The sequence below is a fragment of the Danio rerio genome, chromosome 18 (genome assembly GCF_049306965.1).
Source record: "Danio rerio strain Tuebingen ecotype United States chromosome 18, GRCz12tu, whole genome shotgun sequence".
NCBI classification, from domain to species: Eukaryota; Metazoa; Chordata; class Actinopteri; order Cypriniformes; family Danionidae; genus Danio; species Danio rerio.
In genome coordinates this window covers 42,571,105-42,598,419 of record NC_133193.1, presented here as the reverse complement: position 1 = coordinate 42,598,419, position 27,315 = coordinate 42,571,105, and the positions used below count along the sequence as shown (strand labels likewise).

General features: G+C 36.6%; 2 protein-coding genes across 3 annotated transcripts in view; one reads left to right on the top strand and one right to left on the bottom strand.

The window, feature by feature from the left end:
• Window positions 1–517: 517 nt before the first annotated feature.
• gldn (gliomedin) lies at window positions 518–19,141 on the bottom strand. Of its 2 annotated transcripts, XM_021467697.3 has the most exons (10): window positions 18,409–19,141; window positions 16,356–16,407; window positions 16,240–16,266; window positions 15,777–15,875; window positions 13,918–14,028; window positions 13,319–13,447; window positions 11,676–11,741; window positions 11,465–11,590; window positions 9,509–9,659; window positions 518–7,353 (listed from the first exon to the last, which is right to left on the bottom strand). In XM_021467697.3, exons 1-10 carry the CDS (start codon window positions 18,856–18,858, stop codon window positions 6,870–6,872), a joined length of 1,695 nt encoding a protein of 564 aa, XP_021323372.2. In that variant the 5' UTR covers window positions 18,859–19,141; the 3' UTR covers window positions 518–6,869.
• The window catches only part of cyp19a1a (cytochrome P450, family 19, subfamily A, polypeptide 1a), a 34,703-nt gene continuing 26,112 nt past the window's right edge, over window positions 18,725–27,315 (top strand). The window contains exon 1 of the mRNA XM_073928852.1: window positions 18,725–19,212. The gene's annotated coding sequence lies outside the window, so the exon portion shown is untranslated. The remainder of the gene's footprint in view (window positions 19,213–27,315) is intronic.

The following is a 27,315-nucleotide window of genomic DNA, read 5'->3' as shown; positions in this document are numbered from 1 at the left end:
AGAGGAAACTGTTATTTACAAATGAATGTCTGGCTGTGTGTGGCCGAGTAGTTACAAAGTGGAAATAGTTTTAAACGAATAAATATATATATATATAAATATAAATATATATATAAATGAAATATTACAATAGCTTGTACAAACACAATAATGCTTTTACTTTATTTTTTTTTTTTTTGATCTTAACTGCTGGAATAGTCGTATCTTTGGTTTGACGTACACGTGGTATTTATTAAATCATATTTGTGTTTCTGTCTGATTTGCTGGGCACCATGTCAACTGTACGTACTTTTAAATGTTCAAACCGATGGTCTGATGTGTATTTATTGAACAGCCTGATCCGTCTGCGTGTGTGAAAAATGCAAACACCTCCCCCCAAAACACTGGTTGATATTTCCCTGAAGGAAACAACAGGTAGTTCTGTCATGGTCAAAGTTTTACCTTTGTAAGTTGAATAAATTCTTTTTATTTGAATTAAACCAGTTTCTCTTTCGCTCTCTTGACTCACGCACATTTCTTTGGGATTTTAGACACATTTCAGGTTTTATTTCAGGAATGGCATATACACATACATGCGGCGTAAATCAAATAATATCTGACTTGTACATATTAACAGTGTGTGATTGATTCTCATGTTGAGTTCATGAATACATTTTGATATATTTTTTAAACTTACCACAAATCTTTAAAATGACTTTCTGTTTGACAACAAAATAACTATAAATCATATAATAATCATAATATAAACGATAAACGATGCACTATTATTAAGGTTTGTGAAGATAGTATTGATATTACAAGTAAGGAAGAAAGAACAAGAGAATTAGGAATAAGAGATAATATTTGCATAACATTCCAACAAAATATTAGCCAAAAAAAAGAAAAATGCAGCATAAAAAGTAAAAATGGCACAAATAAATGAATAAATATAGTAGCCCACAATGCATTTGAAGACAACTTTGAATGGTAACACATTAAAAACAACTACCAAATACAAGTGACATTTATACAAATGACTTTGTTTTCCATGAAAATGTGAAAAAAAAATACAAATTTTATTAAGTACTTTTAACATTAAAAACTTTTAGTAGCACCATTTTAGGTTTGAAGCTGATATTAAAGGGGTGGTCCACTACAATGTCATATTTTAAACTTTAGTTGATGTGTAATGTAGATTTGTAAACATAAACAACATCTCTGAATGTGATACACTCAAAGGTCAATGCAAATGAGACACTGGCTTTTACAGAGTAAGCTTAGCAAAGTCTACAATAAACAAAGTTTGGGGACTACAAAAAAAATATCTGCGCTAGTTAGATCACAAGCGATTTAGGTTAAGCGCATTCACCATGCGTAGACACTCCGCGCAGAATCATGGCATGACCAGAGGTGCTGTAATGTTATAGCAGAGAAAGCTAAAATGCCGTCCAAATGCTGCTATTTCCGCAGAGCGTGTTTTTTTTCTGTATTTGGGCTTTCAAGGGACACGACAGAAAGAGAACAGTGCTTACAGTTTAATTTTAATTATGTTCCAGAGAACTATAAAATATATATAACTAGCATTCGACAAAGGACAGCTTTTAGAATCTCTCCCAGTTCAGTGCTGAATTCGGCTAAAAACTCCTCCAACTGACGAAGCTGTGGACTGTGAGCCTCAACCTGTGAGTATTTTTATTTGTTAAAATGTATCATTTAAATGCATAGTATCAAGCGGTAACGGTATGTTGTAGCGAGGATGTAAACAAGGATGGAAACAACAGGAACATTTATGGATGCTTTTAGTGTCTGTCTATACGCCCGCTTTCCGTGTGTTCTACATCTCAAATAATAAACTCGCAAAAGATATTTGAACGTTTCCTAATAGTTAAAGATGCTTATTCCGAATATGTGAAATCCACTTGTCAGATTTTATTTTAGAGAGCAGGCGTGAGGTTAAGCTGTGTACTCTTCATTTTCTGACAGATTTAGCTACTGTTTACACGGCGCAAAAGTGCATGCTTGTAGAGCTGTGACGTGGTGACATGGAGCTGATCCACGAATCACAGCACATTATGCTAGCTGACCAATCAGAGCCTCTTGAGGGCGGGCCTTTCAGAAGAACTGGGAAATATGACAGTGGTTTTTATGTTAGCTGAATAGCTGTATATAATCGAAGTAAGATGTATGAAAAAATACTGTGATTTTCTACAAGTGAAGCATGAGCTTGCTTTGCATCTTATAAACAACCAATCCTTAAAAACACTCTATGGACCACCCCTTTAAAAATTTGCAGAGATGTGATTTGGAGAGGGGGTGTTGTAATTATACATTCTAATGTGTATGATGGACTTAATCTGATGCAAATAAAACTGAATCTGGTCTGTGTTTCACTGTATTTCCTATTTAGGCTTTTAGTCCTGAAACTTTAGATGTGTTAATACCAGAAATAAATATGTTTAATTTAAACGATCCAACCCGCGGAAATAATTGTAATTAAGTTTTTCTGGAAGTCTCCCATATTTCAGACTTGTGATTGTTCACAGCTAGTCCCACATCAGCTTACGATTAATTCACCAATCAGATGATTCCTAAATCACTATAAATATAAGTTTCTTATCTCCGTATCTTTGTCTTAAAGGACACCCCCACCTACCCCTACTCCCCCTTTTTTTTCACAGTGGCCCAATGATTAGTTAATTAGAAAGAATGTCTCTGGTTATAGTCTATACTAAACCAGTCGTCAATTTTGTGTGGAGTTTGCTTGTTCTTCCCATGTTTACATGGGTTTCCCCCTGGTTCTCCGGTTTTCTCTCACAGTCTAAAAATTAGTAGTACATTGAACATACCATTAAGCTCTTAGCAAGCCGCATATCTCTCCTTAGCCATCCATATATCTGTCAATTAGCCAGAAATAAGTCGCTTCATCGGGATCTACCTGAGCTCAAACTTCCTTCTTGCCCTGCTAACAGGAAAGAGCCGAGGGCTCGAGTATCTTATAAGCTCAGGGCTCTCCCCTGGGACAACATGCCAAACAAGCTTTATTATCAATCATCAGCTAAGTGTGAACGCCTGAAATGCACCTAATTTAGTCCTTATACACAAAAGCAATCCAATTAAATGTGTTTTCTTTGGAGGTGATTGTCAAGTTCACAATGTTTTCAGCCCGTTTACACCTGTATTTAGTGTCGCCTACTTGTTTTGGGGTTTACAAAACTGCATCCAATACCCATATAAACGAGCTCCAATATTTAAAGGTAGATTAAGTGTCCAAACACAGCACAGTTTTATCAAATGTTATTTGCTTTACAAATTTCTGTGTAGTAATAGCAAAAAAAGTCAGCAGATTCTGCCTGACCCTAGTCAAGACTTTGGTTCACTGTCCTATAAACACAAAAAAACTCACTCAGTCATCCATCAAAATGGGTAAAACGAAATAACAGATCTGTGTGATTTGCAGCAAAATGTAGTGAATCAGTCTGAAAGAGGACTGGTGACTATCTTTATCACTGTTGGGAGGATGATTTGAGTACCCTAAAATGTCCAACAATCACAGCTGGAGAATTGCAGACATTATTTAGATTTTTGGGTCAGTGTTTGAAGTGGTTTCAAGAATTAAAATAAGCATACACTACCAGACAAAAGTCTTGCCATCGATCCCAGTTGTAAGAGCAACAAATACTAACTTGACTTCTAGTTGATCATTTGGAAAAGTGGCAGAAGGTAGATTTTTTTTTTTTTTGATGGATCATCTGTTAAACTGCATCCCAATCATCACAAATACTGCAGAAGACCTATTGGAACCCCAATGGACCCAAGATTCTCACAGAAATCAGTCAAGTTTGGTGAAGGAAAAGGTTAGGGGTTACATTCAGTATGGTGGTATGCGAGAGATCTGATGTGAGAACATCAACAGCCTGAGGTGTCAAGATATTTGTGCTGCCCATTACATTACAAACCACAGGAAAGGGCAAATTCTTCAGCAGGATAGCACTCCTTCTCATACTTCAAAGTTCCTTAAAGCAAAAGGGTCAAGGTGCTCCAGGATTGGCCAGCCCAGTCACCAAACATAAACATTATTGAGCATGTCTGGGGTAAGATGAAGGTGGAGGCATTGAAGATGAATTCAAAGAATCTTGAACTTTGGGAATCCTGCAAGAACGCTTTCTTTGCCATTTCAGATGACTTTATTAATAAGCTATTTGAGTCACTGCAGAAATGTATGGATGCAGTTGTCCAAGCTCATGGGAGTCATATAAAATATTAATTCTTTCTCCACTGCAACATGACTTTAAATTCTATACTGTACGTTATTTCTGTTAAGTGACAAGACTTTTGTCTAAGCAGAGTCAGCCCTTACCGTCCTGATTAAATAATTAAAAATCAAGGCATGATCATATTTTATTTTGGTAAAACAAGTGTAATCTAGAGGTCTTTGCCTTTCATATAAGCCACTTCTGATTTTAAATGATCAACTAGAATTCAAGCTATTACTTGTTGTTCCTAAAACTTGGATAAGAGACAAGACTTTTGTCCGGTAATGTATACTTCTATCTAGCTTAGTGTTAGCTCACCCAAAAGTTTCAACTGGTATTAATTACTCACCCTCATGTCATTCCAAACTCCTCAGACCTCAGTTTGTCTTCGGAACACAAATTAAGATATGTCAGATGAAATCTGAGAGCTCTCCCATCTACCATAGACAGTAATTTTTCCAGAAAGGTAACAAAATTTCATCAAAACAAGCTACAAGAATACCTTTGTCCACACATACAGTAAAACCAAAAATAAATACTTTATTCAGCAGTTTCTTCTCGGTGTGAGTGTATTTCGCACATTAATGTATTACACCTACTTTCATGATCGCAGCTCTGATGTATCTGAAATGTGCATGTGCTTTGTGAAGTTTATTTTTAAACTTATTTCGAAAGGATCACGTGCTTATGATTGACCACAGCTAGTCCACAGTTGCCAATTCATGATTCACCAATCAAACAATTTCTAACTAACCATAAATAACCAAAGTTCCATACCACAAACATCTTCGTTTTGAGGAATTCCTCATTCCACCCCTTCTCCTCCTCCTTTTCTAGATTGGCTGGCAGGGCAGCCCAGTGGTTTGCACTGTTGCCTTACAGCAAAAATGTCACTAGTTCTAGTCCTTAACAGGCCAGCCAACATTTTTGTTTACATGTTCTCCTCATGCTCTCATTAGTTTTTCCCAGTTTCCTCCCACCATTCAAAATAAATCGGCACTATAGACGTGTTCCTAGTGAGAAGTTATCTCTTCATACCAATCCCTAAGTGCTCATTAGCTACAAACAGCAGGGGAGTTCACGAGATCAACCTGAGTTCAAACTCCCCTCTCGCTCTGCAAATGGGAGAGAGCCCCAGGCTTGAGGATCTTATGAGCTCAGGGCTCTCTCCTTGGAGTATTCCAAACAAGCTTTATGAACAATCATCAGCTGTGTGAACTCTTGAAGTTTCAAACAAAGGAAGTCACGCAATGTTTGTGAACATGAGCCTATTGTGACACTGAGGAAAAGAAAAAGTTGATAAAAAAAATAAAAAATGTTTATGTGCGCACAAAAAAAAAACATATTTGTAGCTCAGAAGGGGTAAACTAGGCCCACAGGCCATATGCAGCCCACTGGACACCTTCATCTGTTGGCTCTCAAGGGAGTTTTTAAAATACTCCTTCTGAGTGAAGGTTTGGTTTCATAATTAGTAAGTTGATGATGCAATACAAGATAACGCTGTTTGATGGCAGTATAGCATGCTTTAAAGTGGGGCTGCAACAACGAATTGATTAAATCGCTAAAAATCGATTACTTAAAGCATTGGCAATGTATTGCATAATCGATTTGTTGTGTCGCGCGACACGGCAAGGTTCTACTTTTGTTCCGTTTTGAATTGAGGACTGTAAAGTCCCTGGTGCTGATGTTTTACTCGTTATCCAGCTTGACATACACGACAAGTTAGCGTTAGCTCATTTATCTTTACGCCCCATTCACACAAGGCGTCAGCTTCAGCGCTATACATTCACTTTGAATAAGTGACGTCAGGCCTTGCCGAACTGCATTGTGGATCCGTCGGCGCCACTTGCTGCAAAAGTTGGGACTTGCTCAACTTTTCAAGCGCCAACGGAAGCGTCAGCCAATCAGATCGCTGTATGCAAATACACCAGCTCAGATAGTGGCCTATTCTTACTAATTTCATTGGCTGAAGCTGCTATGACGATCGCATCAGCCCCAACTTCGGACAAGCCCTCTGTCAAGCATTGACGCTGAAGCCCCATGTGAATGTGGCAACTGAGAAAATCAAACTGAGTTTTGGCGTGGTGTCTGGCGCTGAGCCAGAGAGAGCTCGCGCTGAGCAGAGTTATCAGTAAGGGACCATTGGAAAATTGCTTTTTTTTTATTTTTTCGAAAACACAACCAACTTAACCCTGCTGAGAAAGACGTGTCATATTATTACAATTATGCTGCGTTTTAACCGTCTAATGCTTAATTTATGTTTTAGACATGTTTGCAAAACTTGATATAACCCTCTGGTTTAAAGAGTTTGTCCACCTCTGTCGTAGCTTGAAAATATTCAGATTGAACCACTAAAGGCCGTATGATCTGTTTTGAGGATGTTTTTTGGTACCTTTCTTGACTTTAAACAAATCAGCAACCTTGCTGTCTATGGAGGATGAGGGAGCTCTCAGATTTCACCTGCAATATCTTAATTTGTCTTCTGTTGACGAATGAATCTGTAAAGAATTTGGGATGACATGAGGGTAAGTAAACAAAAAAAGAAAAATTGGGTGGAGTAACCGTTCAAGAAACTTAAGTTTGTTTGTTTGTTAATTAATGGAGACTGTAACCAACAATAAACACAAATGATCGCCGTTATTTGACAGATTCTTGATTGCTATCAGAAAGGAACTGGACTTGGTATGACTTGACGTAGCTGCTGTCCCAGATGTAGAGATGTTTGTCTCTGGGATTGTATGAAATCATGGACAGAACCCCTCCAGGAGCCCTGAGATCCAGACTGGCACTAACCGGCTTCTCCTTGAGGAGGTCGAAGGCATACGTCACCTTGGTGTCTTTGGTATCTGTGACGTAGAGGATCCCGCATGCGATAAACACACTGCCGGCTTTGGTTCTGGGGTAAGTGGTGTTGATGTAGGTGCTGACGGAGAAGGTTTTCTCGTCCAGTCGCGCGACCATGATGCTGTCGTCAATGTTTGAGGCAAATACGATCCACATGCCGTTCTCATCCGCTGCCAGTTTGAAGTAGGTCTTTGAGTTTTGGAGTAAGTAGGACAGATTATGATAGAGGGCGTTCTCAATGCTCAGCACGTGTAAGATCTTCGTTTGAAGGTCAAACCTGGGAAAAGTGGAGAATAGAATATGTTACAGGAGGATTCAGGGTTCATACAGAAGTCATAATTTGGCAATGCCTAATGGTAATTCCTATCTTGCATTTTGCAGGGTTCCCACGCTTCAAGTACTTGAATTTCAGACAAATGAATTCAAGGCCTGGAAAGTACTTAAAAACAAACATAGGTCCTTGAAAGTGCTTGAATTTAAAGTTTATGGTGTTATTTCAACAATTATACTGTGGTGCTTTCAAAAAAAAAAAAAAAAAAAAAGAGAGAAAAACTCACAAAAAAAAAACTTAATTAAAAAAGGAATTCTTAATTTAACCCTTTTGTGCACTGTTGAAATGTACTTCCCTTTTGATATGCTAGGGATGAAAACATCCAGTGAATTAAATTTGCAGTAAAATTGCATCAGATAAATATATTTTTTCAGTCTGTTAATCAAACTCCATCCTAATCAAAACTACTAAATTGTTTAGAAAATGACAAGATTTTAACTCTTTGATTGCCAAATTCACAAATATTGTAACTAATTTGGTGGAAAAAAACACACACACACAAAATGATGTATTTTTAATATAAAAAAAGTAATTGTGGACTGGATTTTTGGACTGGTCTTGGACATGTGAATGATTAGTAACAACATTGTCTTAAGTGCATTGTTAGTTTTTTGTTTTTTCTCCCTAATTTACTGTTGGGGACTGTTTGCCTCATTGACTTTCATTATAACCGCATTTAATTGTGTATAAATACACAGACTTTGTTTTTGTTTACTCCATGTAGGTCTAAGAGCTAAGATGCATATTTTGATTTTCTCAGACACATCAAGGTAAGTAGGGCCGTGCACAGGGGAGTGGCCCCTGATCCTCTGAGAGGTAAGTGCATAATGGTCACTCTCACAGACACACTTTAATTTGCTGTTATACTCCATATAAAAACCAGAAACCAAGTTTTTTTGTTTGTTTTTTTTGCACAGGCCTATCAAAAGGGTTAATGATGATAAACTGATGATCAACAGTAAATATTACTAATTATTTATCTCCTCCCAACAATTAAAAATGCATGATTATATGGTGTCATGGTGTGTCCATTTGTTTATAATGGAAGTCAATGGGGCAAAAACAGCCTTCAACAGTGAAAATTATGGGAAAAAAAACGAAAAGAATCAAAAACAATGTATCAAATTCAATGTTGTTTTTACATGTCCAAGAGTGATAAAAGGAAAAAATAATCCAGTCCACAATTACTTTTTATATTGAAAATACATCATTTTGTGTGTGTTTTTTCACCAAATCAGTGACATCATTTGTGAATTTGACAATTAAAGAGTTAAAATCCTGTACATTTTCTAAGCAATTTCTTAGTTTTGATTAGGACTAACGTTGATTATCAGATTCATGGCAAAAATTATCTGATGCATTTTTACAGCAGTTTAATTTAGTGGATGTTTTTATCTCGAACATAACAAAAGGGTAGTAAATTTGCTCAGATTGTATTAAGTTTTTTTTATTTATTTTTTTATTTAAAGCATTTCAAAATATGTCAAAATTAGGTTTGTCAACCAAATATCATTCTGCTTACAGAAACACAAAAAAAGTTATGACCAAATTAAGACTCAAAATCACCCCAGAGTAGATGAAAACTTCCCAAACAGCACATAAGGGTTAAAACTCCTAAATTCAAATCGGATACATGACAAATAATGCGTTTATCAATACTTCAAAAACCACTGTTGAATTTTACCAGTACTGTATAATGAATTCAACTAGTTGTTTTAAAGTTCTTTGAACATGACTTTACCACAGTCAAGATTTTTGAAAATGACATTTAAACCATCATCATTGTGACATTTTCATGTAAATATTAAGTGTAAATGAAATGTATAGTCCTATAAGATCTTTTTTTAAAGAATTGTTTTTATTTTTTACGATTTTTGCATTTATTTGAACATTCTGGTCGTACAGTTCCTAGTTGTTTGAATATTTTTAGACTTCATAATCTAACAATTGCACAATTAACGTTAAATGAACAGCATTTATTTAATGTGTTATAATTTCAAGCTATCATTTCGTTTCACACACACAATGAAATAATATAGATATTAGTTCTGAAGTAACGTTTTTGAATTGGCAACCAAATTTCGCTCAGCTTTAACCATACTTGGCAATATTGGAAGTTCCAGCGATGTGGTAGAATATGGAGCCATTATGGACAGCATGTCCACAACCCTGGAAAAACCTCCGGACATCAATGGATTCACTGCTGCTGTTCTGGAAGGCTGCGATACTGTTGTACTCTTTTATTAAGCGACCTGAAAAAAAGAATATAGGAAGATAAAATTGAGAAAACTGTAAAATGATGAAAAAACTGTGTTCCAGGTACAGTATAATAATAAAAAAATACTACTACTACTACCACCACCAGTAATAATAATAATAATAATAACAACAACAACAACAGCATTTGATGTCAAATATCACAGAAAATTATTTTGAAATATTATATTTTAAGGAATAAAAACCTTTCTAAAATGTTAATAAAATGCATTAATTTGCATATATCTAGCAAATCAATATGAATATAGGATGAAGTCAAGTTCAAATCTTGTTTTTATTGATTTATTTTAATTCCCAAAATCAGAAAAATTCGGGACAGTATGAAAAAAGCTAATAAAAAAAGTGATTTCTAAATTTACCTTGAGTAGTATTTCATTGCAGACAGTACAATAGCGCATTATTTAAAGTGTTCCTCGAGATTTTTATTGGGTTTTTTGTTTGTTTGTTTGTTTGTTTGTTTTTGCCAAAATAAACATCCAATTTTGAATCATCCTAGAACTAAAAATCCAATTGTGGTTCTTACAACACGTTTCAAAAAAAGTTTAAACAGTAAAGCATTTACCACTTTATAATGTTGTCATTCTTTTTCACAACACTTAAAAGACTGAAGATACCAAGTGATGAAGTGTTTCAGGTTTAATTTTGTCCCATTCTTCCTTCAAGTCTTAAGATGGGCAACAATGCCACACATTCTTTACTAGAGACAGGTCGGGACTGCAGGCAGGCCAGTCAAGTACCTCTGTCAAGTACCTCCGTAGCTAGGACTTCGTAATGTGTGCTCCAAAATCTCTATGTACTTCTCAGCATTAATGGTGCCATTAAAGAAGTGCAAGTTACCTTTGCTAAGGAGACTGACACAACCCCATACCATGACAGACCCTCGCTTTTGGATTTGTTGCTGGTAACTGTCTGGATGATCCTTTTCTTCTTTGGTCTAATATACTGATTACACATTTCCTCCCAGAAATGTATACATTGTCATCCCAGATGCCTCCGAGCCCAGAGAAGTTGACTGTGCTTTTGGACACTGTTAACATAGGGTTTCCTTTTGGCAGAGTACAGTTTTAACTGGCATTTTTGGATGTAACTACGTCTTGTGGTACTTGACAAAGTAGTCCTGAGCCCATGTAGTGATATCGCTTATAGATGAATGACAATTCTTGATGCTTAGGGATCGGAGATCATGGTAGTTCAGCTTAGGCTTGCGTCCTTGTCCTTTACAGACTAAAATTCCTCCACATCTCTTGAATCTTTTAATTATGTTCTGCACTGCTGAAGGTGAAATATCCAAATGTCTCCCTATTTTCTTTTGAGGAACATTTTTTTTTTTTTTTATATTTCAATCATTTTCTCACATATTTGTTGTAAACTGGAAATCCTCATACCATCTTTGCTCCTAGCGAACTAGACATTTCTTTGATGCTGCTTACGTACCATATCATAATTACAATCATCTGGTAACATCACCTGTTCTAAATCAAATCATTTAACAAATGTACCTGATTAACAGCCCTAAACTGCTTCTGTGCCAACTTTTCTTGGGATATGTTGCAAGTCTGAATGACAGGAAATAATGTATATTTATAAATTGAATGAAGTAGACCAGACAAAATGAAGTGAATATTATGGAAATAAAAAACTATAGAAAGCCAATAAGGTCAAAAACCTTTTTTTTTTTTTTTTTTTTTTTTTTTTGCTTGTAGTGACTTAGGAATAAAGCATTCTGCTTAGCATTAGCCATTCCATATGAGAGTAAATGTGCCCTTCCAGTCTTCAATACCTGAGAAATGTTCCGCTACCCAGATCTTCTCATCATCATGAGCTGCAGTGTCCATCATCCATGCTCCAAACGTGCTGCTCGTCTTCATCAGATGTCTGGGGTTCTGCACTGACTTTATAACACAGTCTAACCAAACACAAACACACTGTCAGAGATGCAGCTTATTAGGGGCTGTATGTAGTTACGAGGACAAGTGTAGGATATTTGGTACCGTTTGTCTTCCACGATGCTAGCTTCTGGCTAAGGGTGTCGTCGTTTGGGACGGAATTAAGGTGACCTAAAGATGAATAAATGGATATATCATGATGTTACACATTATGTTGCATATGGTGTAATATTATGCCTCTAATTATTTTAAAATTGTCTACATGTGATCTCTTTACAGCAGGTTTTAAACAGAAGTGCTTTTAAAAATATGAATGCAATTCATGTCATATGGTGCTGAGTTAAAAGCTTATTTGACTGAATGAATAAAGATATTCTGGAAAGAAAAAGGACTTTTCATTTGTTATTTTTATCTACTGTTTAATTAGGTCTAATTCAGGAATGAAGCAGCATGGTAATATTAGCATACATTTATTTGACCAGATTAAAATAAGGTTTGAAGAGGGAGGGAGATAGATTGAGCTGAATTATTTTTTTTCGAGAGTTCGCCCTTAGCTGATGATTGATTATGGAGCTTGTTTGGCATGCTGTCCCGGGAGAGAGCCCTGAACTCAAGAGATCCTTGAGCCTGAGTTTCACCTCAATGGCGTGAGCACACATTGATAAGTATGCTTCATAACATATCATAAAAACTGTATCTTTCTGGACAAACTTGTTTCCCTTGCATTTTGGTTACTTGAATCATATCAAAGTCCCTTTAAGGCTAGTCATTTTACTCTGCGGCCATCTTTAAAACGCCTCTTGGGCACAATACACATTATCATCCTCTGGATAATGCTTCATCAGATTTTGCTTCTCTTCTGAAGTAATCCACAACTTGGTCTGAATGGCGAATCTCTTGCAGAAATAACAGTGACTGCTTGTTAACAAGTTTGTGAACGTTTGAGTAGTTGCTGTCATGTGAAGGACTGTACATCGCATTCATTTCAAAGAGATTACAAAACCAAAAAAGACTTTTGTTTTAAAGTGCACTTGGTTCATTTAAATGTACAGATCTTAAGCTTTATGTGGATATATGTCTTATGTCTGTGAAGCAAGTATTCGCTGATATTCCAATGCATTTTTTGACCAAATTAACTGTCTTTAAAGTGCATGTTTGGTCCGAGCTTCTCCTTGGAGAAACATCAGTCTATATTGATCGATGATTGGCTCCTGTACTAGTAGGCGGGGCTTCAATCCCCATATTGACCATTACACTTTTCCCCATTCAAAACTAAACGAGTGACATGTTTTGTGTATTCTAATGTTGTTCCAGTTTAAACAACTTAGTATTCATGTTGTCAGGTTTTTAAGACGCCATGATTTCATAAAACTAACTTATACAATATTTGTAGGAAAATAGTGGTTATATACTGTATATTGACGTGGTTACAAAGTTTTGTATAGTCAACAGAATATCTAAAGGGGACAATATATATATATATATATATATATATATATATATATATATATATATATATATATATATTTTTTTTTTTTTTTTTTTTTTTTTATTACAGCTTAAAGAAATTCTGTATTGCAAGTATTTATAAAACTAATTGAGCCAAATACTACTTATAATTGTAATTTACAAATGCCACTACATTTAAATGTATATTTTTAATGAATCTAAATTTGATTATGAGATTTCTTTTTTTAAATGACTTGGCATTTTATCTCTTTCATTGTTTTCAGACCCAGCTCACTCACCCACAGACTCCTTCCCGATAGGAAGATGTGCCCTGTGGCTCCTGTGTCTCGGTGGCCCCTGAGGCCCAGGTGGACCTGGAGGACCAGGTGGACCTGGGGGGCCCGATGGTCCCATTGGTCCAGGGGGACCTGTGGATGAAAGCAGAACTCATCACATTTACATTGTTGCCATCAATGGATTTGCAAGATCTTTAGAAATGACAGAAATGAAAAAAAATTACACAATTAATTATTATTATTTTTTGTTTAGTCCCTTATTTTTCAGGGTTCACCACAGCAGAAAAAAACACTAACTACTCCCGCATATATTTTACACAGAGGATGCCCTTTCAGCTGCAACACAGTACTGGGAAACACCCATACACTCTCACATTCACACAATCTAAAAACATACAAACTCTACAGAGGAATGCCAACTGGCCCAGCCGGGACTCAAACAATCAACCTTCTTGCTGTGAGGCGATCGTGCTAATCACTGAGCCACCATTCCAACGACAAAAGAATTTATGAAAAGATTCTCAATTATGCAGGAGACGTGTTATAGAAGCAGCTTTTAGGTATTTAAGGCCTTTTGGCTGTGACTAAAGTCTAATGATTACCTTCTATGATAACATCATTTGAAGGTTCACCCTGTTCTCCAGGTGGTCCTGGCGGTCCAGGATATCCTGGCTCTCCTTTCTCTCCAGGCTCACCCTTCTCACCTGAAGGACCTGCACACGGGTACAGTAAAAGCACAAAATCAATCATTCACAGCTCTATGTGACATTAATTTGATTAATTTAGACATTAATAAAACAATAAGTTACTGTAAAGGGGGTCGCCCTTGCGCCATGCTGCACCATGATGTGCCATGCAGTGTCATGCATTTTAGAATTGTAAAATAAGATTTCAATCAGGGTACACACAATGGCACCACAAGTCAGCAGATGTTCGCGGTACCCAGCTATATCTTAGGACACTGTTTCATGTACATGTCAGGTGAGCGTTACGTGCGCGGAGTGACGTAATGCTCTGCACAGCACATCAAGTGTGTGACCCCCTTAATGGTTAGGTTTAGGGTTGGTGTAGGTATAAACATTAATATAACAATAAGTTACAATAAGGATTAGGTTTAGGGTTAGTGTACAGTAGGTGTAGAAATTAATAAAACTAAGTTACTGTATGGGTTAGGTTTAGGGTTGGGTAGGTGTAGACATTAATAAAACAATGTTACTGTTATAATTTTTAGGGTTGAGACTCTCACATGGTCGCCCACTGAAGCTAAGCAGGGCTGCGTCCAGACAGTACCTGGATGGAAGACTACATGGGAAAGCTAGGTTGCTGCCAGAAGTGGTGTTAGTGAGGCCAGCAGGGGGCACCCAACCTGTGGTCTGTGTGGGTCCTAATGCCCCAGGATAGTGACGGGGACTCTGCTCAGATACTGCTCAGTGATGCTGTCTTTTGGATGAGACGTTAAAACAAGGTCCTGACTCTGTGGTTTTGAAAAATCCCAGGTCCTTCAAAAAAAAGAGTAGGGGTTTCACCCCAGCATCCAGGCCTAACTTGCCTATTGGCCTCTGTCCATCATGGCCTCCTAACACTCCCCATATTACAATTGGCTTCATCACTCTGTCTCCGCACCACCAATCAGCTGGTGTGTGGTCTGTCGCAAAATGGCTGCCATTGCATCATCCAGGTGGATGCTGCACACTGGTGGTGGATAAGGAGACTCCCCCTATTTGTAAAGCGCTTTGAGTGGCAAGAAAAATGCTATATATAATTTTAAGGAATTATTATTATTATTTTAAATAAAACAATAGGTTAATGTAAGGGTTAGCATTAGGGTTGGTGTTGGTGTAAACATTAATAAAACAACAAGTATAGACATTAATAAAACAACAAGTTGCTGTAAGGGTTAGATTTAGGATTGAGGATGGTGTAGACATTAATAAAACACAATAAATGTAATTTTAGGATTGGGGTAGGTGTACAGTAACTAAATCATTTAAAAGTTCCAGGAGGTTTACAAAGGCCATTAATGGCCACCCATTTGGAGCTGACTTCTGCCTCTTATATCAAATTTGCTTGATTTGGTTCAGAGTTAGGGTTAGGGCTCACCACATAAAAGCAAATGTATGCAGCCATTTGTATACTATTCAAAGATTTTTGAGTGATTCCTTCATCATGTTATGAAGAATTACATTGAGTTCCTTGATAATTGATCTGCTAAATGATGCTTCAGGAATGTTCGTGGGCTCAGGACAGAGCAGTCAGTCAGATGTAATCATGAATTCTATTTTATTCAGAAGCAGCTCTCAGATTTGCTCTGAATCCCGCTGGGGCTGAAGTAGGACGAAAAACCCTCTCTCCTCTTACTTCAATGTTCAAGAAGAGGTTTGAAAGGGGGACATGTTCGTTTAAAGAGCTTTTTGACTGTACTCATTCATGTGTATAATGGCTGGATTTTCCACGTTCTGACCTCTTTTTCCTCGTTTTCCATGTGCTCCAGGCTCTCCTGGCAACCCTGGAATTCCATCTGTTCCATTATAGCCTGGCATTCCATCCACACCCGGTATACCTGCATTTTCATAAAGCTAAGTTGTTTAATTAAGTCAGAATTTAAACACTATATTTATTTCAAATATTTCATACAATTAATCTTGCCATTTTTGTTTTAATTTTTCCAATATTTCCAATAATTTTCTATCTATCTATCTATCTATCTATCTATCTATCTATCTATCTATCTATCTATCTATCTATCTATCTATCTATCTATCTATCCATCCATCCATCCATCCATCCATCCATCCATCCATCCATCCATCCATCCATCCATCCATCCATCCATCCATCCATCCATCCATCCATCCATCCATCCATCCATCCATCCATCCATCTATCTATCTATCCAGTATACATTTGAATAATTGATTTCCTACCTGCAATTCCTGGTGGTCCTGGTGGTCCTGTGGAAGCCAAAAAATAAACCAAACAGTAAACTTGATTTTATAAGTGTATTCTGAAAATAAAAATGACAACTGATTCTGATACTCACCAGTCAGACAGACTCCTTTAGTACTGTTGCAAATATCCAGCAAAATTTTAACCTGAAAAAATAAATAAATAAATAAATAATATGTATGTATATTTATATATTTTTTGTATGTATGTGTATATATATATATATATATATATATATATATATATATATATATATATATATATATATATATATATATATATATATATATATATATATATATATATATATATATATATATTTTTTTTTTTTCCCCGTCATTAAATTATCTAAAAGAATCCAGTAATGTAATATAACCAACCATGCATTCATTTGTTTACTGTAAAAAAAAAAATCCATAATTTTACTTTTTTCTGGTAGATAGCGACCGTTAAATTGCAGGCAGTAAATAAAATAACAGTAAGTAAAATAACAGACAGTAAATGACAGAAATTTACCAGAAATGTAGATTTCTGTAATTTAACTGTCACAATCACCAGCGATCTATCCTTGTAGATTGCTGGTATTCAAGGGGGTCACTATAAGGACTACAAATCCGCCGGTATATGGACTACAAGTTCCAGTCATGCACCACAAACACTCACACCCGTTCCTAATATTGAATGATTGCAAACACACAAACCCGGAGGAATGTCAAAAACTAATTACAAGGACTTCAAATACAGTTCACACACCCAAACATCTGGGCTGAGTCTTGTTATTCTGTCACTGTAAAAATTACAATGCGTTTCCCTTGCCTTGCTTTGTCGTGTTTTTAACCCTTGTCTTGTTTCGTTGTTTACGTTGTATGCTGCCTGCCTTTTGACCACGACTCTGGATTGCCCGTATACATCTGTTTGCTCCTGTGTTGACTGTTGCTTGCCTGACCATTCTGTTTAATAAACCTGCGTTTGGATACGCACTCCCTTGTCATCTTCCACTTCACATTACAGAAGACTCAGCAACGTGTGTGTGTGTGTGTGTGTGTGTGTGTTTGAGAGGTGTATAAGCACTCTTTGTAATTTAGCTGTGTCTGTTTGCAATCACAGGGATCAAGACCAGGTGTGTAAGTGGTGCATGACTGGATATGTAGTTCCTTGCAGATTTGTATTTTTTAACCAATCTGCATAGGCTAGATCGCTGGTGACTGTGACTGTGACATTAACGTCTGTTATTTTTCGGAACATGTCTGTAATTTAAAGTCCCTTATTTTATGGACCACAGCTTTAGAAAAAAAAAAGTTTTTAGAGCGTAGGCATAATGTATGACTAACTAGATTATTAATTTTAGCTTTATATTATGCATTAATTATGAATAAATCATCATAGAAACATAAAAAAATTTCAATTAGTCATTAAATGTGTATTGTTAAAAATGTGTATTGTTCTAAATACGCTAAAAATCCAAAATCAAATAAAAAGTGCTCAGGGGTAGATAATGTGTTGGTGCTCCTTGGGTAAGGGATTCATCAGAATAAAGAGCAAAAGTCAGTCCAAGGCACTCGAAAAATGTGGAAAAAATATTAAAAAGCCATTATTTACATGGTTATTTCTTAAAACTGTGAGATTTAAGTAATAGCCATGTCAATAAAGGCTTTTTAATATTTTATTCACATTTTTCGAGTGGCTTGGCCTGACTTTTGCAATAAATCAATTGTTTCATTGAAAAAAAACTCTTTAGAGGGTGTCATCTGCAATTTATTCAAATTATTATTAATTTTTTTTTATAAAAATATATATATATTAAAACAATTAAATATACAAATATAAAAAAATACTGTTTTAATCAGGAAGGAAAAATAAAATTACAATTATTTTTTTTACATTTGTATAATTTCAATAACAGGACAGATTTTTTAACCAATAACCAATAATAATATTTTTGTTAAAGAAATTCAGGCATAAAACAGTTAAACTAGTGAATTATAAAAATTGGGGGGAAAAATGGCACATTAATCTATAAACTTACTATACTGTTTATAACTAAGTTACTGGACAAGAGTTACTGTTGTCAACATTTTATTTACAATTTCCTATAGGAAAAGAACACGCATCAATAGATCATTGATATCATAGAGTGAGTTTCTTACTGGCACCATGGAGTATGTCATCATCATCATCATTCCATCTTTTTCCTCGGTTTTGTGCTGGTAAACCGGTCCAGGCGGCTGCTGAAACGAGTACTGGAAATCACTCAGGACTTCCTCTCCAACGCTTCCCTCATGCTCCTCAAAGGGCCGCGTCCCTCGGTGCTGCCGGCGTCGCTTGTTCCTTGAGTATTGATACTCTGCTTCATCTTCATTCACCTGCGTCATAAACTCTACCACGGAGCTCTGAGAGATCTCCACCATCTGCCTCTCCACCTCAATCAGCTGCGCCCACAAATCCCTCTGCTGTACCAGGAGTAGAACCAGGCCGGCACAGTTGATCACCGTCAATATACAAACGCTGTACAGCATCCAGCGGAACTGCCAGGACATCCGGCCACCGCACTGCCTGAAGCCTCCGGTTCTTCTCAACTCAGCCAGTGGATCCAGCATTCTCAGAAACTCAATAGTGTGTGCTGAAAACCACCAGAATAGCAATACTTTTCAAAAATAAAGGCTGAAAAAAGGAGCGTCTAGAGTATTTCCCCAAAATAAAGATGAAAGAGGACAATCAGAGTCTGTCTGTGCGCAACTGAGGGCTGCTGGAGAAGAAACCCCCCGCTTGTGCAGTCACCTGATTTATATGCAGTAGAGTCCATTCTTCAGCATGACCGTGGGCTGACCAGCATAATCCACATCTACACCAGCAGCCAATGATGTGGAAGAACACCAGACACGCTGAAAGACACTGCAAGATTTTTGTAAACATTTCTCCAAAGCCAAGGGGTCTCTAAACGTCTAAATTTGGTAACACTTTACTTTAGGTCACAATTCATGCTATTAAATACTGATTTATTACCTACCTATTATTAAGATATTAACTGTTCATTAGCATTTGATCTTAATCTGCATCCCTTATCCTACCCAAAACCTGGTAACACTTTAAGTTATGTAACAGTTCACTGTGTTAACAAACAATTAACTAACACTACTAGCTTAACAAACTACTAATTAGCTGTTTATTAATACTGTAGTTAGTAATATAGAAGTTAGTTTCAGCTTGTGGTAGGATTAGGGATGCAGAATAAGATCATACAACCCCAAATCTGAAAAACGTATGGACAGTATGGAAACGCAAATAAAAAAGAAAGTGATTTCTGAATTTACTTAAACTTGCATTTTGTTGCAGACAAAACAACAAACATTATTTAATGTGTTCCTCATGATTTATTTTTTTAAATTAACACGTATTCCAATTTTGGTTCTTGCAACACATTTCAAAAAAGTTGGAACAGTAAAACCACTTTGTAATGTCTTAGTAATGTCTTTGCAATGCTATTCCTTTTCACAACACTTAAAAGACATTTAGGAACTGAAAACACCAAGTGATGAAGTGTTTCAGGTGTAATTTTGTACCATTCTTCCTGCAAACAAGTCTTAAGGTGGGCAACAGTGCAGGTTGTTGCATTTTGCGCTTCAAAATGTGCCACACATTCTCAATTGGAAACAGGTCGGGACTGCAGGCAGGCCATAAAGGAAGTGTATTCTCTTCCTCTGCAGTCAGGACTTTGTAATGTTTGCAGAATGTGGTTTTGCATTTGTTTTGCATTGTCTTGTTGTGATATACATGAGCATCCCTGGATAAGAAGGCATAATATTGTGCTCTAAAATCTCTCTGGAATTTTCAGCCTTAATGGTGCCATCACAGAAGTGTGGAATAAACCGCCAATTACTCTGGCAAATCTTTTATGCAACAGATGTCCTTCCGATCACAATTTAGCACACTACGGCCAAGTCCCAATTCTATTTTTGTACCCCTTTCCCTTGAACCTTAAAACAGAGTGTGAAGGTAAAGGGCTTTAAAACGTACACCTAAGAAATGGGACACCAATACAGCATCTGCACACGTCATCATATGTAATCTCTTACTACATATGAGATTGACGATTATTACGTTATTGTTTTGGTATTTATCTTTAAGAAATCACTGAAGGCATATATTATGTTATCATAACAATATCATGTGTCAATAATGTCGTAACTACTGTGCATTTACACCGTGGCCATAAACACACCAAAAACAACATTAACATTATACTAAACACTGTAAAAAGGTAATGCCCGGTCACCAGACTTTTCTGACAAAATAATCGAGGATCATCGAGATGTAAAAGTATGTTGTGGGAATGCTAACGAGATATTATTATGCATTATAAATAGCAAAATTTAACGAACGCCATTATAAATATATTAAAACATGTGCTTGTTTGTTGTAAAAATTCCTAACAATGACAAAAAATACTAATTTGTGGATCTCTTTACTTCCGGGTGCATCGATCCTGCCATTGTGGCTGGTGTATTCTGGGAAATTTTCTTACCCCTTGGTTTCAAGTGTGGTCATGAAAAATCTTACTACACTTTAGAGTGTATGTAAACTTCTGGTTTCAACTGTAGATATAGATAATTGTAGAAATCACATTTTAAGACATTTTTTGTAGTAAATAGTAAAATAGTTTAAAAAAAATTATATAAATTAAACTTATGCAATCTGCACTCAGGAATAAAAGTACAAAGACTGTCACGGGGGATGGGATACAAAAGTGTACTATTTAAGGAACCCGCTTTAGTATAATTTGTGTATGATAATAGACATGCACATAGCCTATTCAACAGTTTTTTTTAAAGGAATAATAATATATGCAGTCATGTACATGTTTTGACAGATGATATGATGGTGATTTGATGCTTCGCAAAATTTGCAGACACCTTTACTGATATCAAAATACTTTTTTGATAGATAATTAATTTAAACAGCCAGTTATTCCTTATGCTGATTAAGAAACGTGAATGGTCCTAGGCTACTATAATACAGAAAATCAGCTAAATGTAAACTAAATAAATAAATACTCTCGCAATTGAAAGTGTAAAGCTTGCAGCTCAAAACAAATGTGGACAGGTATTGTGTATCATATTTAACAAACCGTTTACTAAATTTTTTTTTTATTTTCTCACATGGATAATTAAATATTATTCAGATGATGTCATTAAGCTGATGTGCCGTCAGCCAATCGTTGCATTGCTGATCATTATTTCGATGATCAATAGATCTGTCCTTCACAAAACACAACACACACAGCGATGTCAGATCAGTTCATCCAGACATTTTTATCTGATTCATGAACTTGTTTCAAAAACCAAATTAGCCAGAGATCATTTATCAAGATTAAAAGATCCAGGATCTGCCAAATCATCTTAAATCGTTAAGTGAGGTACAAAGAATGAACCCCTGGATGACAAGCCCTTCCTTTCCATGTACAGTTGAAGTCAGAATTATTAGCCCCCTTTTGATTTTTATTTTCTTTTTTAAATATTTCCCAAATGGTTTTTAACAGAGCAATGAAATTTTCACAGTATGTTTGATAATATTTTTTTTTTCTTCTGGAGAAAGTCTTATTTGTTTTATTTCGGCTAGAATAAAAGCAGTTATTATTTTTTTAAAAAACATTTTTGGGACAAAATTATTAGCCCCTTTAAGCAATTTTTATTTTTTTTTTGATAATCTATAGAACAAACCATTGTTATACAATAACTTGACTAATTACCCTAACCTGCCTAGTTCACCTTATTAACCTAGTTAAGCCTTTTAATGTCACTTTAAGCTGTACAGAAGTGTCTTGAAAAAATATCTAGTAAAATATTATTTACTGTCATCATGGAAAATATAAAATAAATCAGTTATTAGAAATAAGTTTTTAAAACTATTATGCTTAGAAATGTGCTGAAACAATCTTCCCAGAACAGAACAGAAATTGGGGAAAAAAATAAACAGGGGCGCTAATAATTCTGACTTCAACTGTATGTGTATCTGAAAAGTACAACATAAAGTAACATATGTCAGGTTTGCTCAAATTTACACATTGCCCTCTAGTGGATTTGTCATCTGAAATGTGCACCAAAATATAGCCTGTATATATCTGAAGTAATGCATTTTAGTTTTTGTAAAAAATAAATAAATAAATAAAAAATTGTAGGCTTAGGCATGTATTGCTAACAAGTCAGTGTGTGTAGCCAAAATTTTAGGGGACACAATTTAAAAGCATAATTATATATGAACTAGTGTAACAGCAGACAAAACTACTGACAAGAGAATTTATTCGGCTCTAAGGTGATTTTGTGAACACGTCAGAGTAAGTAAATGTCAGCAGCTGAAAGAGCCGAGACCCTTAAGCGAACTCAGATTGGTTGTTGAGTTTAAGGCCTGGCATATAATTCTTATATTACCCATATCAATCAACATGACCCACTTATGTAGTTTTAATTCAGACTTTGATCTGATGATACTGATAGCACAGTACTCTTTTTGGAACAGTCTGCCCTTTCTATGCTTACATAATAATGAATAACTCAGCCTAAATGGAAATGGCAGGTACTGCCAGTACTGGCTGGACAATAATAATATTAGGAATTAATATATTCCTGTCACACACAATCAGAGGATATGAAAATATGAGAATCCCCTCTAATATGTGCTGGTAGTGTACATGCTGAATAAAGCAGTGAAGTCTGCTGTGTTTTGTGGTCTTCTGGCCTGCAGCTGTAGGTCATTGCTGAATAAAACAGACTCGCTGAGCTACAGGCTCCATGGTTGGGTTTGTGTGATCACGCAAGAATAAGGTATCAGGGTTGAGTAGTGTCTGTACTGTACTGAGTATGTACTTATCCCGGAGGTCATATCAGTTCAGTCAGGTTCCCTCATCCCTTTAAGTATATAGTGAGTTGAGTCCAGCTTCACTGATGAACATGGCGCCACCTTCCACAGGTCTAATTGGCTTTAACCTTAAACCTGTTTTAAGCTCAGCTTCTTTTAAGGTCGGTTAGGTTCTTCTGCAATAGTGTTATAATTCACCTGAAACTGTTAAAAATAGTCAGCAGATTAGCAAAAATGATTTAAACAGTATAGGTGCTCTTGAACTTGTATATTGTTTCTTCAGTTAAAGATTGCTTGTATTACAATGGCATTGGTAACAGCACATACATTTTGTTACAAAATTAGAACCAATATAAAGCAGTCAGTTTGTGTTAAGTGTTAGTGTTATGATGAGGGCATAGCAACAGAGGTGAAGTTCCAGTTGTAGTTTTATTATGATGAACGGTCTAGCAGACAGGGATCAAAACAGGAGAAAACAACAATATTAAAGGTACCTAGCAGACACAGGACGTCAACATGACATCAAACTGATGTTGTACCCCAATGTCGTGGGGACGTTGCATTTTATTTGGAAATACAAATTGAGTTGACGTCAATGTCCAACATCCAATCTAAAATCAACCAATTATCAAAGTCTAATGATGTTACAGCTTGAGATTGTGTGGACATTATCACTATGACATCTATTAGATGGTGCCATACCTGACAAATAAATGTCAGTATTTGATGTCAATATATACGACGTTGGTTTAAGATGTTGGCTCGACATTGGATTTTGGTCACTTTCCAACACAACCTAAAATCAACCAAATATCAACGTCATTTGACGTTGTTATTGGACATCAAAATAACGTTGTCCTTAGACGTTGGCTAGACATTACTTTTTGTTCACCTGACATCACAACTTATTAACGCCATTGTCGTTGTGCGCTTGTTGGGTAGGGATGGCTGACACAAAACTTGTTTCGACACGGTGTCAAGATCTTGAAGAGCAGATGTTTCTAAACACTCCTCTAAAGCATTTTAAAACACACAGATCACATGACTAAATCGATTTAAAGAAATTTCACAAGTGTTTCAAGATAAAGCGCAACAAAATCAAACCTTACAACTGCACATCAACCACTAGGATAGAGCGCTGACTATAGTGCACAGGTGGACAGGTGACCAGAGTTCAAATCTTGATTGGCACAGAAAGGCAAAAAAAGTTTTTTGGATGTCGAACCCAAATTTTGAATGTCTGTAGTTGCTTCATGCTGGATTCGAACTGTCTGCATACCTGTCAGGAACACAGTAATTCACTTGATTTCTAAAGTCTGAAACTAGGGAGATATTTTACTAAACACACAAAAAAGTATGGGCAACGCAATGGCGCTGTAGGTAGTGCTGTCGCCTCACAGCAAGAAGGTCACTGGTTTGAGCCTCGGCTGGGTCAGCTGCCGTTTCTGTGTGGAGTTTGCATGTTCTCCCTGCGTTCGTGTGGGTTTTCTCCAGGTGCTCTGGGTTCCCCCAATCCAAATGGTCAGTCCAAAGACATGCAGTACAGGTGAATTGGGTAGGCTAAATTGTTCATAGTGTGAGTGTGCAGGAGTGTGTATGGATGTTTCCCAGAGATGGGTTGCAGCTGGAAGGGCATCTGCTGCTTAAAACATGTGCTGAATAAGTTGGCGGTTCATTCCGCTGTGTCGACCCTGGATTAATAAAGGGACTAAGCTGTAAAGAAAATGAATAAATTAATGAACAAGAAAAAAGTATCTTCAAATGACAAACTCAACAGGACTGGCAAATATATATGAATATTTTCACATGCTCTGCTGATGCCATAAAAACGTTGACACCAACAGAGGATTTTAATTGTAGTCAGATAGCTTTTTTCTTTTTCTTTTTTTTGAGATTAGTATTATCATATATTTGAAATTTAAGAAAATCAAATTTGATTGTCTTTAAAGCAATCTACTTTGCTGGAAAAAAAAGTGCTTTCTGATCAGGAGCAGATGCACTGATGAAATCACGTAAAGAAAGCATGCAAAAACTCAGCCAGATCTCACAAGTTAATGTAAGTATTTTACGTATTGTCAGTTTAGTGTATAATTTGCACAAATTCGTACAAATTCAGTCATACAAAAATGTACAATTTTAAAAAAGAGGTGGGGTCCCCATCCCCGCCCCTAAACCCAAACATCATTGAGGGGGATAAACAAATTGTGCTAAATTGTAAAAAATGGGATCATACAAATTCATATGAATTAGCCACGAAATCAAAAAGTTAGAAATTGCCCTGTGACTGTTGAAAAAACTGAAATACAGTGCAGAGGACCTGAAACAGAGCTCTGAGGCACATCGCACTTGAACTTTTATAGAGACATTTACATTTACATTCAGTCATTTAGCAGACGCTTTTATCCAAAGCGACTTACAAATGAGGACAAGGAAGCAATTTACACAACTATAAGAGCAACAATGAATAAGTGCTATAGGCAAGTTTCAGGTATGTAAAAAAAGTGTAAGAAGCAAAACATTAGTATTTTTTATGTAGTTAGTGAAGGAGTCAGAGAGGGAATTGTATATTAGTAAGGAAAGTGGAGACTAAATAGTTTTTTTTGTCATTTTTTGAAGACAGCGAGTGACTCTGCCGTTCTGATGCAGTTAGGGAGTTCATTTCACCAACTGGGCAGATTGAGCGCGAGAGTTCGGGAAAGTGATTTCTTCCCTCTTTGGGATGGAACCACAAGGCGACGTTCATTCACAGAATGTAAGTTTCTGGAGGGTCATAAATCTGCAGAAGTGAGAGCAGATAAGAAGCCAGAAATTGCTTTGTAAGCAAACATCAGAGCTTTGAATTTGAGCAGCAACTGGCAGCCAGTGCAAACGGATAAGTAGCGAAGTGACATGTGCTCTTTTAGGTTCATTAAAGACCACTTGTGCTGCTGCTTTCTGAAGCATCTGAGGAGGTTTGATAGAGTTAGCTGGGAGCCCGGCTAGTAGAGAGTTGCAATAGTCCAGTCTGGAGAGAACAAGAGCTTGAACAAGAAGTTGAGCTGCATGTTCAGATAGGAAGGGTTGGACCTTTCTGATGTTGTAGAGTGCGAACGTGCATGATCGAGCAGTTCTAGAGATCAGAGAAGTTTAGCTGGTCATCAATCGTTACTCCAAGGCAGGGGTTTTCAAAGTGTGAGGCGCGCCTCCCCTGGGGGTCGCCAGAGCATGTCAGGGGAGGCGCGGGAAAAAATATTATATAATAAAAATATAATTATTAAGTTTAATTATAATATGTATTTTTATTATATTTACACGTTTTAATTAAACAAAGCTAAAAATAAGAATAAGAAAACCTTTTTTACCCAGAAGGCCATAGCTGTAAATTCGCTTCTGTTTGGCAAGCCCGCCAATACAGGTATATGCCTGGTAAAACAATGGATCGGTTTCTGAGACCCCCCGATTCAAAGCCTTCAAGTTCGGGGCTTAAACCCAAAAGACGACGATATGATGATCAGTATTTGAGTTTAGGATTTACGTGGACAGGACCAGCTGATGAACCACGACCTTTATGTGTGGTTTGTCAAGATATTTTGGCTAATGACAGCATGAGACCCGCTAAACTTCGACTGTTTTGACTGGGATGGACAGTTCTTGGATCTGTTCTATTCATATTGAACCATCATCCTAGTTTTAAAAACGTTATATTAAAATACTTGTTATTACTCTGTAAATAATTGCACTTTCATGCAAATGATGATAAAAGTGAGTTAACAGTCTGACATCTGTCTGTGTCTTTATATATACTGTGTGTGTGTATATATATATATATATATATATATATATATATATATATATGTGTGTGTGTGTGTGTGTGTACGTGTTTGGGAGGAGGGGCGCGCCAATGGATAAGTTGTGTCAAAAGGGAGGCCCACTGTCTTAGGGTGCTTTCACACCTACACTTTTGTTTCGGAACGTATCTCGTTTGCCCAGTTAGCGCGATTCGATTGGCATATGTGAACAGGGCAATCGCGCTCTGTTCCGCGCCAAAGTAATCGCTCCGAGATCGCTTGAGTGAGGTGGTCTCGGCTCGATTGAAACGAACCCTGGAGCGGTTCGATTGCAATGAGAAAGCGATCCGATCCGAGCGCGGTTATATCACAGTGTTTTACGGATATGTAATAGGCTTACGGCTATATGAAGAGAGAATTATGAGTAGGGCGGGA